This window comes from Nicotiana sylvestris, chromosome 9, assembly GCF_000393655.2.
Source record: "Nicotiana sylvestris chromosome 9, ASM39365v2, whole genome shotgun sequence".
Lineage (NCBI taxonomy): Eukaryota > Viridiplantae > Streptophyta > Magnoliopsida > Solanales > Solanaceae > Nicotiana > Nicotiana sylvestris.
In genome coordinates, this window is record NC_091065.1 from 151462757 (window position 1) to 151480894 (window position 18138).

At 34.5% G+C, this 18138-nt stretch overlaps 2 protein-coding genes and 1 long non-coding RNA gene across 4 annotated transcripts; 2 read left to right on the forward strand and 1 right to left on the reverse strand.

Annotated features, from left to right (window-relative positions):
* Positions 1 to 937: 937 nt before the first annotated feature.
* Positions 938 to 4440, reverse strand: LOC104219500 (uncharacterized). 2 transcript variants are annotated; one of them, XR_709287.2, is made up of 5 exons: positions 4280 to 4438; positions 3578 to 3651; positions 3372 to 3493; positions 3177 to 3277; positions 938 to 1271 (listed from the first exon to the last, which is right to left on the reverse strand). It is a non-coding gene; the product is annotated as an uncharacterized lncRNA (long non-coding RNA). The 2 variants fall into 2 exon arrangements; XR_011402465.1 differs by lacking the exon at positions 938 to 1271 and adding an exon at positions 1278 to 2909 and having other exon boundaries at positions 4280 to 4440.
* An 11635-nt stretch (positions 4441 to 16075) lies between these two features.
* LOC138878421 (uncharacterized) lies at positions 16076 to 16636 on the forward strand. The gene has a single exon (XM_070158098.1). It carries the CDS (start codon positions 16076 to 16078, stop codon positions 16634 to 16636), a length of 561 nt encoding a protein of 186 aa, XP_070014199.1.
* A 356-nt stretch (positions 16637 to 16992) lies between these two features.
* On the forward strand, positions 16993 to 17418 carry LOC138878422 (uncharacterized). The gene is made up of 2 exons (XM_070158099.1): positions 16993 to 17100; positions 17209 to 17418. The coding sequence occupies exons 1-2, from the start codon at positions 16993 to 16995 to the stop codon at positions 17416 to 17418; spliced, it is 318 nt and encodes a 105-aa protein (XP_070014200.1).
* The last annotated feature ends 720 nt before the right edge of the window (positions 17419 to 18138 follow it).

Here is an 18138-nt window from a genome sequence, read left to right on the forward strand (position 1 = left end):
CAAAGTTTAGGACTACCTGTCCTTAATTTTTGTGCTTATAACTCTAAGTTAAGGACCAAGTGTCCTTAATTTTTGAACTTTCAACTCTAAGTTCAGGACCAAGTGTTCTTAACTTATAAGCTTGTTATTGTAAGTTCAGGACTAGCTGCCCTTAATTTATGAGCTTGTAAATCTAAGTTAAGGACTAACTGTCCTTAGTTTTTGAGCTTGTAACTCTAAGTTCAGGACTACATGTCCTTTATTTTTGTGCTTGTAACTCTAAGTTAAGGACTACATATCCTTAATTTCTGTGTTTGTAACTATAAGTTAAGGACCAAATCTTTTCAACAACACATGCATCAACAAGAATCAGAAACCCAACTCAGCATTGAATCCATACATAAAATTGAAGGCAAAAACCGAATAAAGGTGGCAATAACACGAAACAAGACAAAGCTGACCCTCGTTAGAAAAACAAGAAGATATCATTTTTCATCTTCACAACTGTTCAAAGCCATCAAATTCACAAGAATCAAAAAAACCCAATTCAGCATTTTTATCACAAACAACATATGCATCCACAAAAACATGTCTCTGCATCAAACTTGAGAAAGAAGCGAGGGTTTGGGAAGAAAAGCAATGGAAGAAACACTACAAAAAAATGCTTATTTTGTGAGGGTTATTTTAACAATTTGTGACGGTTTTCAACCTCCACAAAATGTATTGCGGAGGTTTTAAAAAATGCCACAGTTATGAGTGCCACAAGCAATATTGAGGCAGTTTTTTAAAACCCCCATGACGACCCCCACAAATTGAATTTTTAATTTGTAGGGGTTTTCAGAGACAATTAATGGCGATTTATAACCTCCACAAAATAATACCAATGTTTAAAAAATAATTACTTGTGGGGGTTTATAATCCCCTTACTATGATCTCACTGTTTAAAACAAATAATGAATTGTGGAATTAAATAAATAATTTTATTGAATAACTTATAACATAAATCAAACTTCATTACAAACCATAATGACAATTAACAAACATCAATTGTTCAAATCCCCATCATCGTTACAAATAACCATAATAACAATTAACAAACATCAGTTGTTCAAATCCCTATCAAACTAAACTAATACTAACTCATGCAAGGTAACTCAAATATGTATTATTCGGAATGGAAACTTATAGTATTATGTATTTGCTTGGCGATTTATATTGTTGTCACCCAATGATACTCTTGATGTCACTCGATGATCCTCTTACTTCACAAGCAAAGTAAACTCACTGTCAAGCTGAAATAATGAAATAAAAATATTTGATGAGAAACTTGTAGTCCAGTAGCATTTCTCTGATGATATGTCAATCATAGTAGGTGAACATATCCAAAATGCTCAAATTTAGTTACAGAGAAAGGGAAAGTACGGGTTACATAAAAAAGAAACAAAATAAAAATCTTCTTGTGAATAAAGTTGTCACTTGATTTAAAAGGGGCATTATGCTGAAGTTGTTAGAAATTCACACAGTAAGAGCTTAATTACATATTTATTGCCTCGTATATCATAACAAAACTCAGTTGCACAGACACCATTGCCTTTCTAGATTTGAAAAATATTAGTGCCAAAATATAGTTAAACTCAATTGTCTAACATTAGAACTAGAATCAAACAAATAAAGTATTATAAGTTGGTAATCCAGCACAATGACTAACAAAGTATAACTTGCATTAAAATCAAACCAATGCCAAAACCATTTAATGTTAACATCAAACAAAGTGAAGTCAATTTTAACAATGTTCACGACAGCAAAATATGGTTAAACTAATTAAGTAATTTGTACCTATCCATCAATTAACTAATGTTGTAAATGAAGATAACATAGTCAACTTTCACAATAAGAATGTCAGGGACCTCTGTTTCTTCTGGATAATACCATATATTTCTGTAACCAGTACTCCTAGGGACCTTGCCAGGAAATTCAATCAACTAATCAAAATTTCAGTATCTGTGGTACTTTAATTCATTGCTTGCTGAACTTTTTCCTATATACATACACAATCAAGGAAATCTTACTCATCATGAGTCAATAGTCACATAACCTACAGATACTATGTAGAGCTTAAAATGGTAATGGAACTGTTTCATATGCAGATCAATTTAAGGAATTTTAATGTACAAGAACATGTAATTTATCTTTCCGCATAGTGAATATATAAGGAAGGATTTGTATGTACAGATGTAACATTGCCACTTATTTCAAGCACGAGCAAGTTGGATACTAACAATACTATTTACTACTGCTCCTAAGTATAAGCTTGCCTAGACATATGATCAAACAGTTGGTCTGCATTCCTATTCCAGGATCATCATTACCGAGGAAAACATCGCTTGGTTTCCAAATCATTAAAAAACTCACGTCATTTTGGCCAAGCACCTCTATATGTATCCTCAAATCAGAATAATACTTGAATGACACTTGAATTTTCATGAATATATCCACTATGCGGTATGACTTGCGGTAATTACGAACTAACACTCCGTAAATTCTACCGATATATTCATGAAAATTACTAGCTATCAACATATAAGTTACCTCTATAGGATTCTAACATTACGACAGGCAAATCAAGTATAATGAGTTGTACTCGAAACAAGAGAGTACATAAGTCAAACTTGCATCAAAACTAAACGCTAACAACAATGAAAAATTGAAATAGAAGGAATAAACTGATAAAATAGTAGTAAACTAATTAGTTAAACATGTCAAACCAGTGTCGAAATCGTTTGGACTAAATTCAAACAAAAAAAAGGTGCCAAAACTTGAACTGAAAAAATAGAATTTATATACTACTAGCTTACAAAACATCTCATTTCTTGAGGACATAATCAAATCTTTGAAGGCATGGATTCCCCTAGTATATGTATCAGTAGCAACTGCGAAAGATTATGGAACAAATTACTCTATATTACTTAACACTATATGAGGGAAAGACAAGAAAGGACTGAAAATTTAGGAGATAACTTATGTGACATCTGAACTATCGAAATTCTTTAATGTTTGGCTGATTAGTTGCTTTCAGTTGTTCTTCTTCATCAATTAATCATATCACAGTATTCTTCAAAACTACCACTTTAATGAAAATCCAAAAGTCTAGTCCTTTAAGAAAACAATATTGGTAGGCTAATTAAAATAGTTAGTACCTGTAGTTCATGTAATTGGAGTTAGAAAAGTTGCTAGCAGAATCAATTCTCACAATAAGAATGCCAGGGATCTTTGTTGTTTCTTATATTGCAGTATCATTCTGTAAACAATAGTGTCAAGAGATAAAAGAAATTCATAGGCAATCAATTTATTTAAGCTGTGAGTTTAGACTTATATCTCAAGTTTTTATTTACCTATAGCCATATAGCCAGATGTCATTGAACTAACCATGTTCATTTGTTCTGAAGGCTACCATTTTTTTGTTTCAATCCAACTGGATTCAATGCTGCAAATATTCTTCAATGGTTATAGCTTCCTATAATAAAAAGTATGTTACTATATAAATTAAGTCATCTCTAAAAAGAATGTCTAGCCAAAAAAGTTAATAAACATAACTTACTCCTCAATGCTATCATACAGCTCACCAGACATTTGCACTGGTGGAGGATTTATCTTGCGATGGATGTGCATCACCTTGACATTATAAACAAAATGCAAGGCACAACAAAAAAATTATTGACCAACAAAATAAGAATCATTAAAATTTGATTTCATGTTATTAAATTCAACTATCTAAAGCAACATTAAAGAGCAAGGCAGAAAAGCCCACACTCGTAGAGCCCTTATTGCACAAGGATAGAAACAACTTGTCTGTCAAAGGATAAGAGTGGTGGCCAGGTTGCTCCGGTAACTAATTCATAGATAAATTGCTCAAAAGTACTATTGAAATAGTTCTGGATAAACAAAGTCCAAACACATTTGTACATGTAAACAAAAATACAGATAACTCCAATCATCCTTAAAGATAAAAGATCTTCAAAATACTACCTAATACAAATACACAACCTCTCAGTAGTGATCCTTCTTTTCAAAAGCCCGCACTCATTTCCTCCACAACGACTCTTAAAAGGGTAAGACTTGCGATCGAACCTCGAAAACAGAGGAACCCACACAACAATTGAAGCAAAATATAACCCAGTACTTGTAATAATATATTGATCAAATTCTAAAGGCATATCGAGAATAATTTCGGGTACGAACTCTACATTAGAAAGTAAACAAAGACGATTTAGAGCAAAGAAGAGTATGATAAAGTACAGACCTTTATTGTTCGGATTGCGCCGAATTATTTTGTAGAGATGATGATGACGAGAGGGAATTGAGCCCTGCTATTATGAAAAAGGAAACTAAACCCTAATTTGTGAGTTGAAGAGAGGGAACTAATTGTGGGCTTGGGAAAAAAAGCGGGGGAAAGGAGAGGGAATTTTTCCCGATTCCATAAATTTGAGTCTAATATCCAAATTACCCCCTAATGTGTAGAGTAAAACCTATAAAGATGGTGGCTGATATCGTCTTTTAATATCTTTCTTTTCTCCATTTTTCTCTTTCATTCCTTTTTACTATTTAAATTTAAAAATTGGAAAATATAACTACATTACTAACAAATAATAAATTAAAATAGAACAAACTCACAACAACTCATAAAAATATTTCGTTTAATATTCAAAATGCTAACTATCCATAACTAGATAAAACGTAACAAAGTTGTAATATTACAAATATTATTTGTTTAAATTCAAAAGTCCTACTATACAAAAAATAAAAGACATTTGCATTCATCGCGTCCAACTTTAATCCTAAAAAAATAACAAAAATTGCTTCCGACTAAAGAGTCTAGAGTCGAATCCACCGACAAATGACGCTTACCTATAACTATTTAATATAACTAACAAAACATGTTCAAGTAATTTTCGAGTTATAAAAATTGTAATTTGTATTTAAGATATTGATTAACAAATGTTAAAGCAATAAAAATAAGTAACTAAGTAAATGAAGGTATTTTTCAATAAGTGTCTAACGTGTTTCCTATCATTTTGCTGAACTATTCTTTATTGATCATGAATTCTCTCGTAACGTAATTATCTCTCGATCAAAAGCAGTATTTTTTACAATTATTCTCTCAAACTAACTCTAGCTAGCAATTCAAACGACTTACATCAAACGCGCCAAAGCTTCGTTATCTCTAACCTCTCTTTTAAGTCTGTGCGATTAATCTATCAAATATTACTCAGAGGTGACTTTGTTCAACAAAAACCTAATCTTTTAATCTTATTCAGTAAAAGACAAGATATAATAACGACATATTTAATTAAGAACTTTTTAATTAACTGTAATCAAAACATAGTGGAACAAATGGAGCTCGGAGAATGACTCAATTTATATTGAGGTTAGAAAATAGTCGTACCTTATATCAAATTGTTCATTTTGATCAACCTCCTTCATTTTTATGCAACCCTTTTTTTATACAAAATATAAGGTGAAATAAATAAATAAATTAGGAATTATTAACCGGTACAAATTATATTGAATTGCGGTGATTTATAAACCTCCACAAGTTAATACGATTTGCGGAGGTTATCACAAACACCCACAATAAAATTGCCACAAAAAGAACTATATTGTTGGGGTTGAAAGAAATGCCATAAAATGACCTTATAGTGGGGGGTCTTAGAACCCCCACAAATTAGCCGCCACAAATTGGCTTATTTTTTGTAGTGAAAGGGTAAAAATATCTTTTCATATTAATTTTAATAGAGTAGTGACTATTTTTGCTCAACATTAGAATTGCTGGATAAAAAGTAAATACCACCTTAAATAGTGGCTACCCCACGCCATTTTTACATTTATTTCAAGGTCAATTTGTGAACTTAACCCAACTAAGATTTTCACTTTGGAGCATTCAGCCCAGCTACTCGGTCCAAGTGGACTCGTTTGACTGGGAGCATCATAGAAGTTTAAGTTTGAGCAGTACTAGTCGAGAAAATTGCATGGGGCGCCCTATTTGGTCGCCCCCATTTAACTTATACCTTTTTTTTTTTAAAGTTTTAACTTGTACTCACTTTTTAAACAATTTTAGCCTCATTTCTCCTTCTTCTTCTTCTTCTTCTTCTTCTTCTTCTTCTTCTTCTTCTTCTTCTTCTTCTTCTTCTTCTTCTTCTTCTTCCCTCTGCTGCTATGAAACTTCAGTTCATGGGATGATTGCCATAAGTATGTTTATCAGATTTTTTAAAAATAAATTATAAGTAATTACGTAAGTTAGTAGATAATAATTTGTGAATATTCCCACGTATGGAAAGTTTAAGGTCATACTTAGCGATTCTTTTCATGATAATTCTGTTCTTTTCTTTGTTTCCAAAATTTATGATTTAGATACTGTTGGCAATCTGATTATTTATCTAGTATGTTAGAAAGCTTTTTCAAAAACTTCAGCTTATATAGTGCTGAAGTTTTTACAAATGAACTAAATAACTTCAGCATCTTCTGCTGAAGTTTTTGAAAAAGCTTTATGACAAAACTATTGAATCTAGGATAAAAACTTCACCTTATCAAGTGCTGAAATTTTTATAAATGAACTAAATAACTTCAGCATCTTCTGCTGAAGTTTTTGAAAAAGCTTAATGACAAAACTAATGAATCTGGGACAAAAAAACTTCAGCTTATTTAGTGCAATTACAAACAAAAACTTCAGCAAATAGAGAACAAAACTTCAGCTACTATGCTTAAGTTCAGCAATTACAAACAAAAATTTCAGCAAATAGAGAACAAAATTTCAGCTACTATGCTTAAGTTCAACAATTACAAACAAAAACTTTAGCACACTTGGTTCAGCAATTTTTGCTACTTCAGGCCTGTCTACTAGAATGCTGAAGTTTTGCGTGATTGTCTTTGCTATTTCAGCCCCGTATATTGAAGTTACACGAAAAAGTGGGTACACTTACAATTATTTTTTTTTGCAAAGTGAGCACAAATTAAAACGTGACCCAAAAAGCAGGTATAAATGCAAATGCCCCATACTAGTCTCTCAGCAAAGACCAAAAAGGAGGATCCATTGATTGGCCCAAGTTGAGACATCTGATACTTTTGCTGACTAACCATTAGAGTAAATGGAGTAACTATTCATTTTATGTGTCATTTTTTGATTGAGTACGGAATGTGAAAAAGAAATAAAATTATAAAATTTGTCATCTTAAATATACCATCACATTTATGTGGCTATAATAATATATTATTTTTTTAATAAACGAAGAAAGAAAGAGTACTATCACATAATAAAATGGAGGTAGTACCTACAATAATTATCCTTGTGCAGTGGCATAGACACCCTATACCAAGGATGGTCAAGGCACACCATTCGTCGAAAAGTTATACTGCATATATAAGTCAATTACTACTTTATATGACAATATATTATATTTTGAACACCCTTAACAGAGTTAAGTGAGACAATCCAACGGTTCAGGGTGTTCAAAGTGATGTGTTGTTCACGGGTTCAAAGTTCTGCCCATTTTATTTGTCAAAACTAAACGGCGACCACTATGTATGGTCTATTTGATTCTTTTTCAATCTGAAAAATTTCCTAATAAAATAACACTTAAAACTTAAAATTATGTAGACATAAACACTAATCTTAAAAGTTTTTTCCTAAATTTATAATTTGAAAGTCAAGCTCTACAAAACTTTATTCAACAAAAGCTCTCTAAAGACTACAAATCCTCTTGATTCTCTCTTTCCTTTAGTTTTATGCTTACTTTTATTAGTAAAATTTTTAATGTTGTCTTTTTGTTATTTTAATTTATAAAATTATCGTTCTATAATTTTTTTTTATTGTTTAGCTAAATGTTGTGTGGTTTGATTTAAAAATTTTGGTGCAATGTTTATCGACAAAAAAAAAATTATTGACTTATTTAAAGTTTGAACATCCTTGACGAATCCTTGACGAAATTCTTGGCTACGTCAGTGTCCTTGTGCACGGTAGATCTACGATATAGTCCTATCGAGATGAATCCATAATTTTAGAGTAATACAAACTCACAACTTTCATGAGTGTACAACATCTCAAAAAGCACTCGCTACTAGAAATCCGGAAAAAAGCGACCAAAAGTTGGCGACCAAAATTGGTCTGTCAAGAAAAGCGACCAAAGTTGGTCGCTAAATTGGAGAAAATAATTAAATAATTATTCTAAATACATTAGCAACCAAGGTTGGTCGCTTTTTGGTCGATAATTTCGTCAAAATGTTGACCGGACTGGTCAGACTTGCTTGGTCAAAGAAATACTGAAATTAGCGACCAATTTTGGTCGCTAAAGGGGACCCACTTATAAAATTTTAATAATTATAATATTATTTAAAAAAATTATAAAATATAAATAAATATAATTTAAAATAAGCAACCAAAGTTGGTCGCTCATGAAAGGGGAAGCAGATAGAGAACAATTTTGGTCGCTAATATGGGACCCAGTTATAAAATTTTAATAATTATATTATTATTTTAAAAAAATTATAAAATATAAATAAATATAATTTAAAGTTAGCGACTAAAGTTGGTCGCTTACGAAAGGGGAAGCAGATAGAGACCAACTTTGGTCACTAATCTGGGACCTAGTTCTAACGTTTAATAATTATATTATTATTTTAAATATTATATTAAACATAAATAAATTTGATTTAAATTTAGCGACCAACTTTGGTCGCTAGTTTTAATTTTTGGATAATTGGCGACCAACTTTGGTCGCTAAATATAATTTCTGGAAAATTAGCGACCAAAGTTGGTCTCTTTTCAGGTCAACATTAGTCAAAATTAAAAATCACCTTTGTATTTACTATCTAAATAATATAAATGTAATCCATTAACACTTTTGTAATACAAGGGATGAACACACTAAAATATACTCTAACATGCTATATAAGTAGTTAAGTAGTACAAAGAAGCGTGCGTCTCTCTCTCTCTCTCCATATATATATATATATATATAAGAACATGAAGCGCTCGGAACACAGGGCCGGATTCTTTTAGGTATTGATACACTTGTAAATTGATTCATCGACTTATAACCTACTCAGATTCATGTATATATATATAATTGATTCATATCAATTCAAAACGTCTCGACTTATATCAATTAATATGTTATAATTGATTCATCGACTTATAACCTAGTGATGACTGAATGTAATTCATTAACTATGTTACAATACAAATAATGAATACAATATCATGTACTATAACATGCTATATATGTAGTTAAAGTAGCACGAAGTGTGCGTGTTATATATACACACACTAACATATACTATAACAAGTTATATATACGTTATAGTATTACAGCAAAGTGTGTGTGTGTGTGTGTATATATATATATATATAACAACATGAAGCGCTCGGAACACAAGGCCGGATTCTTTTAGGTATTGATACACTTGTAAATTGATTCATCGACTTATAACCTACCAGATGCATGTATATATATTAAAAATAAAACGTCTAGACTTATATCAATTATATGTTATAATTGATTCATTGACTTATAACCTAGTGACGAATGAATGTAATTCATTAACTCTGTTACAATACAAATAATGAATACAGTATCATGTACTATAACAGGCTATATATGTAGTTAAAGTAGCACGAAGTGTGTGTGTTATATATATACACACACTAATATATACTATAATAAGTTATATATACGTTATAGTATTACAGTGAAGTGTCTCTGTGTGTGTGTGTGTGTCTATATATATAAAAAAAGATTAGGATATATATATATCACGACCCTTAGTGGATTTTGGGATATATATATATATAAGAACATGAAGCGCTCGGAACATAGGGCCGGGTTCTTTTAGGTATTGATACACTTGTAAATTGATTCATCGACTTATAACCTACTCAGATGCATGTATATATATTAAAAACAAAACGCCTCGACTTATATCAATTAATATGTTATAATTGATTCATCGACTTATAACCTAGTGATGAATGAATATAATTCATTAACTCATTACAATACAAATAATGAATACAATATCATGTACTATAACATGCTATATATGTAGTTAAAGTAGAACGAAGTGTGTGTGTTATATATATACACACACTAATATATACTATAACAAGTTATATATACGTTATAGTATTACAGTGAAGTGTGTGTGTGTGTGTGTGTGTGTGTGTGTGTGTATATATATATATAAAGATTAGGATATATTTATATATATAAGAACATGAAGCGCTCGGAACACAAGGCCGGGTTCTTTTAGGTATTGATACACTTGTAAATTGATTCATCGACTTATAACTTACTCAGATGCATGTATATATATTAAAAACAAAATGTTTCGACTTATATCAATTAATATGTTATAATTGATTTATGTATATATATACATACACACACACACACACACACACACACACATATATATATATATATATATATAGCTTATATACTATATACTATACTATACCATATATATCGAATATACCTTATATACTATGCACTTAGTATATATAATACACTATACTATATATATATATATATACACATATATATATATATACATTGATATATATATATATATATGTATATATATATATATGTATGTATATATATATAGCTTATATACTATATACTATACTATACTATATATATCGAATATACCTTGAATATACCTTGATATATAATACACTATAATATATATATATATATATATATATATATATATAGTAAAATAGTAAAAAATAGCGACCAACGTTGGTCGCTATTTTGGTCAAACAGTCAAAACCTCTGAAGTCTACCAAACCTCTCCAACCTACGGTGCTCGTCCTCCGGCATGGCAGGAACTACATAATCTTGAGCAGCTACAACCGGCTGGGCTGGATGCGCCCCCGGCGTTTGAAGCCTCTGCACGACCTGCTCAGGTGTACGAGCGGCGGGAGTCTGATTGCCTCCCCTGGCCTATGAAGTAGCTGCGGTTTTAGTGGCTGAAACCGCCTGATCCAGGCCAGTGCAAATTGATAAGCTATGTGCCAAGGCCTCCTGAAGGCTCGGAATCACGATGGGCACAGCTGGTGCCTGAACTGGTGTTACTGGAGCGTCCATAGTTGGGACCTGGTCCTGAACTGGGCAGCTGGTGGATCTACGGGTGCTGCCCTCACTGCTTTTCCTCTACCATGGCCGCATCTGTAAAGCCCCAGAAAATTTTGTTTAGTAATTTAAGACTTCGTGGTGCCAAGGTAGACTAAATATTTTATCTTGCGTACAAATGAGGATTAAGGATATTGTGGATATCAATTGGATATATTAATAAGTGTATAAGTAATATTAGAAGTGAATTGGGGCCTAAGGAGAGGCCTAAGTCTAAGTCAAGTTATAAAATTTCATAATAGACGAAAGTTGCAAATGAGTGCGCACAAGACCTCACTTTGGACAATTATATCTCCAGTTATATAAGGATTTGCGTGATGCACAGCCTATTAAATAAAAGGTCTTTGAATCTAGTTTTCAACGCTTCAAACCGTTCGTCATTCAGACATTCCTACACAAAGTTATGACCAAATTACCAAAGCAGTGCAGAAATTTGAACTACCGTGGTGGCCCATGCGGCGCCCGGCGCGCCGCGCCAGTAGTAATTCCAGTATGGTCCAAAATTTCATTTCCAGACACATTTTGCACAGACGCCCCGTGCCCCGCGGCGCCCCACGCGGCTTGGCAGTACAAAAAAATGGGATTTTAAGACCCGAACCCCATTTTATTTAACTCGATTGAGGTTTATTTTTGGGGAAATTTCTGGTATTCTAGAGAGAAGGGAGAGCGATTCTAGAGAGAGGAAAGGGGAAAACTAAAGATTTCACTACTCTTCCTTGAATCACACCTTGAAATCGCATCAAAGGGTTGCTAAGGCTTCAAAGAGGTAAGAATTTCTTTTCCCCAATTCTTCAATTTTGAAATCTAACTAGAAATGGGTAATTAGTAAGATGATTCTTGGATGTGGGAGTATTCATTATTCATGCATGTACAAATTAGGTTTGTGGGAAGATTGGTTGAATATAAACAAGTAAAGATTGGGTTGGGAAATGAAGGGAATCTTGTAAAAGAGATTTGAAATCAAGATGCACAACTAGTAATTGATAAAATTATCAAATGAGCTAGAATTAAGAATATCTTCTTAATTTGTGTTCAATTTTGTTATGTCTCAAAATAGATTGAAGTTGCTAGAATTTTCGGAATATCGTAGTAATTAAAGGAAAGATCAAGAAAGGTATGTATGGCTAACTTTGACCTTTGTAAAGTCACTTTGTTTGGTGTACGAATATTTGGTATGTGATATCTACGTGGATTATTTGTGGAATTCTTGTGATTGGTATGATTTGATTGTTCGTGGTTAAGTCTCCCGATATAATGGTGTACGTAATTGGCAATAAACCAAATGTGTGATTGTGAATGTGTTATGTGGTAAGAGTTGAGAAACAAATGATGGAAGGAAATCGTAAATGATGCAGTTGGAACAACTGTGGTAATAACATATATGGCTTGTATTGGCAATTATCGCGGTGACATAAAATGCATATGAGTTGTTGAATATGATGGAAATAGTATTGATGGCTATAGAAATTCTTTGAGAATTGTTGTTGTTGTTCTTTGTGAATTGTTGTTGTTGTTGTTGTTGTGTTGTTTGTGAACTGTGATTGTTCGGTGGGATTGGGTTGCACGCCGCAACACGAAGTAATAAGGTGTGGGTTGTGGTGATAAGGGTGGCCGAGGTAATAAGGGTGGAAAAGTGATCGAAATCACTATTGAAATGAAAATATGAGAAAGTTGTGAAATCATTGATGTGAAAATGTTGAAGGGGAAATGGAGAGATTGTAACTTGTTTGGCTTGATGGTTTTCTTTCATGTGTATTTGATTGTTGGTTCCATTACTACTTGTTACTTGTGTATGGTTTGAGTTTACTTAGGGCAAGTTTGTTCATACATACCAGTACAATTCAAATGTGCTGACGTCCCTTTTTGTCGGGGGCGCTACATTCGTGTTATGATTGTAGGTGGATCCATAACAGGTACTCCAGTCCACCGACCGTAGCTCCCCTTCACCCTCCGCCAGAAGCATTGGTGAGCCCTTTTCCTCCCGGGGCCTTGCGTGGCTCATGCCGCTTTTTATTTCGGAGTCTTGTTTTGGTTTTGGTGTAAGGTATCGCCGGAGCCTTGTTACCGGCAAGTATTGTATCACTCTTTTGTATCCCTAGAGGCTCCGTAGACAGGAAATGTGGGTTATGTACTTATGTATTTTGGGCAGTATAACTTGTAAACCACGCTAAGTAACTACGTATGCTATGTAAATCTCGTAAGAATGTGTTTAAATTTATAAATGGCTATTTCACTTGGTTAATGGGAAATGCAAACGCGAGGTAACACGTGGAATAGGAAAGGCACCCAGGTCCGCTTGGCTGGGGCTGCCCGGTCGAGCGCCGGTCGCGCCCCTCGGTTTTGGGGCGTGACAAACTTGGTATCAGAGCCTAAGGTTTTAAAGTATCCTAGGATGTCTCGGAGCCGTGTCTAGTAGTGTCCTTCTTATCGGTGTATTGTCGACCACATCTATAAGTTGGGGGCTACATTGACATTTAGGAATATTACCCTTCTTCAACACTCTAGATCGTGCGATAAAGCTTTACTATAAGATTGTCTTATAACTCGTGCATTGAGATTCAAGGTAAGTTTAGACGCTCTTTCGTCTATTTCAAGTAATGTTGTCATATGGAATGACCAGTGGGCAAAGGCCTGAATATTAAGGAGATGTCATATGTGTTATGTTGAACGAATGGTACAAATATATGAGGTACGTACATAGTACCAGAAGCATACTTTATTCGAGAAAGTGTTAAAAATGATTGTAACCTCCAAAGAAACATTAAATTGATAAGTGCTATATAAGCTTGAATAGCACATGTGGGTAGTGTGAGAAGTATGTAAATGATCCTAAGGTGTGAAAGAAAACTGGTTATATAAGCACGTGATATATGGGAGACATGACCAGGAGATTGATGATGAGAGTGCAAGCCTCTTCTAGGAGACAAGAAGTTATGAAATGAGAGTCAATTGAACCCATAATGAGAAGACCCTTATGCTACGAATGTTATAAGAACCCCATAAGTGTATGAAGTTTTGTTACACTCCTAAAGGATATTGGTATGAGGAATTGGAATCCCAAGCTCGTGTGGCTGAATAAGAGCAAAGGACTTGTGAGGTTAATACCATTGTGACTTCAATCTCCCTAATACTCGAACATATATGTGAGGGATAGAGAAATGAAACATATGTCCATGAAGTTGCTAAATTCAAGACTTCTGTCAAAATCCGGGACATTCGCCCTAAGTGGGGGAGGAAGGGCCATAGCAAGGCCACTTAAATACAATGAAACAAGAGTAAGACCATGTAGCTTTGATGTTTGAATATTTTTGTTGAAGATAGGTGTAGTCTAGAAAAGTAATAATGGATAATGTGATTATCTGAAAGGATATGCTAATGATAGACCACTAGTACCTCCAAAAAGGTGGAAGGTTAAGGAAGGTAAATTCTTCTTACATGGCAATGTGAATGATAGGGTCAACGATCCTAGAAACTAAGAGTAGGTTTGTAAAGGGGTTTTATACTTGTTAGAGGGCTTGGGACAACGCATCCCAAGGAAGTACTATAGATAAAAGGTGAAAGTTTTGTGAGTTTTTAGAATGGGTTAATTATGGAATTGCGATTCAACTAAAGTTCCAGGACGTTTAGAAAAGTGGACCGAGTGGGAGAAATAAATGTGATGCTATAATAACCCAAGAGAGTATTTGGGCTTGATGGAAACCTTACAAGCTAATAAGTGTTAAGTGATATGTGGATGAACACACTTTCCCACGGATATCCTCACAAGAGTTAAGAGGTGAGCATGATGAAATAACTAAGGGAAAAGACCACGTAGCACATTGAGGAGTGCATGGCTATTCATTATCTAGGATGAATGAGGTGATAAGAAATGGGGAGAAAATCTATAAATTGAGATGTCCATGGTTATCGCAAAACAGTTCATATCAGAATGATGGACTCGCCTGGAGCACAAGTGTTAATAAAAGCTATAAAGGACTAACCATAATGCACCCGACTTGGGTGACACCGAATATCAACTAAAGGATCTAGAGACAGTTCATGTCTACATACAATGAAAAGTGAGACTACTGGAGGTGAAGTTGTGGTATGATAAACTCACTAAACCAGCCACAACGATATTACAAGTTCACGTGAGGTAGACAAGTGCAAGGCACAATAAGGCTATCAATTATGCACTATGAGCAAAATAGAATGGGAATGGATATTCCATTTAGAAAGAAAAGATGGTACCAATATATTGTTCGGGCCAGTGGCGCTTTCTGAATTGAATATGTACGAAGGGTGTTGAGATGCGTTTTGGGTGGTGTTGAACAGTAAAGAGAGATCACAAGAATGTTTACAAGGGAAAGTGGAGTGGTTTCTTAAATCCTATAAGGCACACAAGGAGGAAAGAGGTTGACCAGGAAAGGTCTGAGCACAATGTTACATTACACTTGATGCAATGTCGTGCATGTTAATGATATTAAGGTGTGTGCGCAGGCTAGAAGATGTTATTCCTTTGAAATAGAAGGTTCTATAAAAAAACTCATCCAGTAATGTCTTTTGTTGAGAATTTGGAAGAGCAAGTTGCAAGAGAAATGTGATATAGATGGTTCACTATTGATGGAACATGGCCAGGTGATCGCTTATGCTTCAAGGCAACACAAGAATCATGGAAAGAACTATTCGACACATGACTTAGAACTTGCGGCGGTAGTTTTGTATAAAGATTCGGCGACATTATATATATGGGGTCCACATTGATGTATTTATAAACTACAAGAGCCTTCAATATATTTTTTTTAAAACAAAAGGAGTTGAATCTAAGATAGAGAGGATGGCTTGGGTTACACAAGGACTATGATATTGAGATTCTCTATCACCTGGGAAAGGCTAATGTCGTAGCAGATGCACTTAGTCGAAAATCTATGGGGAGTTTGGCTCATTTGGGGGCATATCAGAGGTCGTTAGCCAAGGAGGTTTACCAATTGGCTAGTTTGGGTGTTCTCCTTGCGGACTCTAGTGAAGGAGAGGTAATTATACAGAATAGGGCCGAATCATCGCTTGTAGTAGAGGTGAAGGAAAAACAATTCAACGATCCATTGTTAGCACAATTGAAAGAGGGGATTCACAAACATAATACCACAACTTTTTCCTTTAGCATGAATGATGGTACTCTACGGTACCAAGACCGCCTACGTGTTCCTGATATCGACGGTCTTCGGGAAAGGATCATGACTGAAGCTCACACATCCAGGTATTCTATGCACCCTGGTTCTACCAAAATGTATCATGATCTTAAGAAAATTTATTGGTGGAACAACATGAAGAGGGATGTGGCGGATTTTGTAGTAGGGCTGTCGCGCACTCCGCGCAGGTTCGACTCAATTTGGGTGATCGTTGATCGACTCACAAAATCAGCGCACTTCTTGCCAGTTAAATCTACCGACACAGCGGAACAATATGCCAATTGTATATCAAAGAAATAGTCAGGTTGTATGGCACTCCAGTCTCAATCATTTCAGATCGAGGGGCTCAGTTCACGACCAACTTTTAGAAGAAATTTTAGCAAGGTTTGGGTACGTAGGTAAAGCTTAGCACAACTTTTCATCCACAAACCGATGGGCAAGTAGAGCGGACTATTCAGAGTGCTTGTACTATTGATTTCAAGGGTAGTTGGGATGACCATTTGCCACTCATAGAATTTGCTTACAACAACAGCTTCCATGCTAGTATCCAGATGGCACCATTCGAGGCACTGTATGGTAGGAGATGCAGGTCTCCCATTGGATGGTTTGAGGTTGGAGAAGCAGAATTGATAGGGCCGGACCTCGTATATCAGGCTATGGAGAAAGTCAGGATTATTAAGGAGAGGTTGAAAACTGCTCAGAGTCGCCAAAAGTTTTATTTGGACATTCGTCGCAGAGATTTGGAGTTCAAAGAAGATGATTGGGTATTTTTTAAGGTTTCCCCCATGAAGGGCATCATGCGATTCGGGAAGAAAGGGAAGTTAAGTCCGAGGTATGTCGGACCGTATAGAATCATTCAAAGGATCGGTCAGGTGGCATACAGGCTCAAGCTGCCACCCGAGATGTCGTTGGTACCTCCGGACTTCCATGTGTCTATGTTGAAGAAGGTAGTGGAAGATCCATCTGTTATTGTGCCAATTGAAGCTATTGAGGTTGATGAAGAACTATCTTATGAAGAAATTCCAGTTGCCATTCTTGATGGGCAAGTCCGGAAATTAAGAAATAAGAAATTGCATCCGTGAAAGTATTATGGCGGAATTAGCAAGTTGAGGAAGCCACTTGGGAAGCTGAGGAAGAAATGAGAAAGAAGTACCCACATTTGTTTGAATAGTTATATAATAGCTTTCATGTATTTGGTTCCTATAAACTCTTATCTTTTTATTTGATCTATGTTAAACTATTCCATTTTGATTATGTATGTTGCTTATGCGGCCATGGTTGGTGTTGAACAAGTTATGTTATGTCTATGGAACATGTATATGCTGTTAGGATATGTATCTGGGGCCCTCTGATAGGTGGATAGTCCTAGTTACAAAGGAAACACTAGCGAAATTTTCGAAAATTTAAGGAGTTAGCCAAATTCGGGGCTGAGATATATTTCATAATGTGAAAAGCAGAAGTTACATAAGGATGACTAATGAATGAAACTTGATACTCATTCGAGGACGAATGATCTTAAGCGGGGGAGAATGTAAAGCCCCAGAAAATTTGTTTAGTAATTTAAGACTTCGTGGTGCCAAGGTAGGCTAAATATTTTATCTTGCGTACAAATGAGGATTAAGGATATTATGGATATCAATTGGATATATTAATAAGTGTATAAGTCATATTAAAAGTGAATTGGGGTCTAAGGAGAGGCCTAAGTCTAAGCCAAGTTATAAAATTTCATAATAGACGAAAGTTGCAAATGAGTGCACACAAGACCTCACTTTGGACAATTATATCTCCAGTTATATAAGGAT

What these genes read in the sequence shown, in the direction of transcription:
- LOC138878421 (XM_070158098.1), top strand. Translation starts at nt 16,076, where the DNA reads ATGGGGAGTTTGGCTCATTTGGGGGCATATCAGAGGTCGTTAGCCAAG.
- LOC138878422 (XM_070158099.1), top strand. Translation starts at nt 16,993, where the DNA reads ATGGAGAAAGTCAGGATTATTAAGGAGAGGTTGAAAACTGCTCAGAGT. An exon ending in AGTTCAAAGAAGATGATTGG is followed by an intron (nt 17,101 to 17,208) that starts GTATTTTTTAAG and finishes AGGATCGGTCAG; the next exon opens with GTGGCATACAGGCTCAAGCT.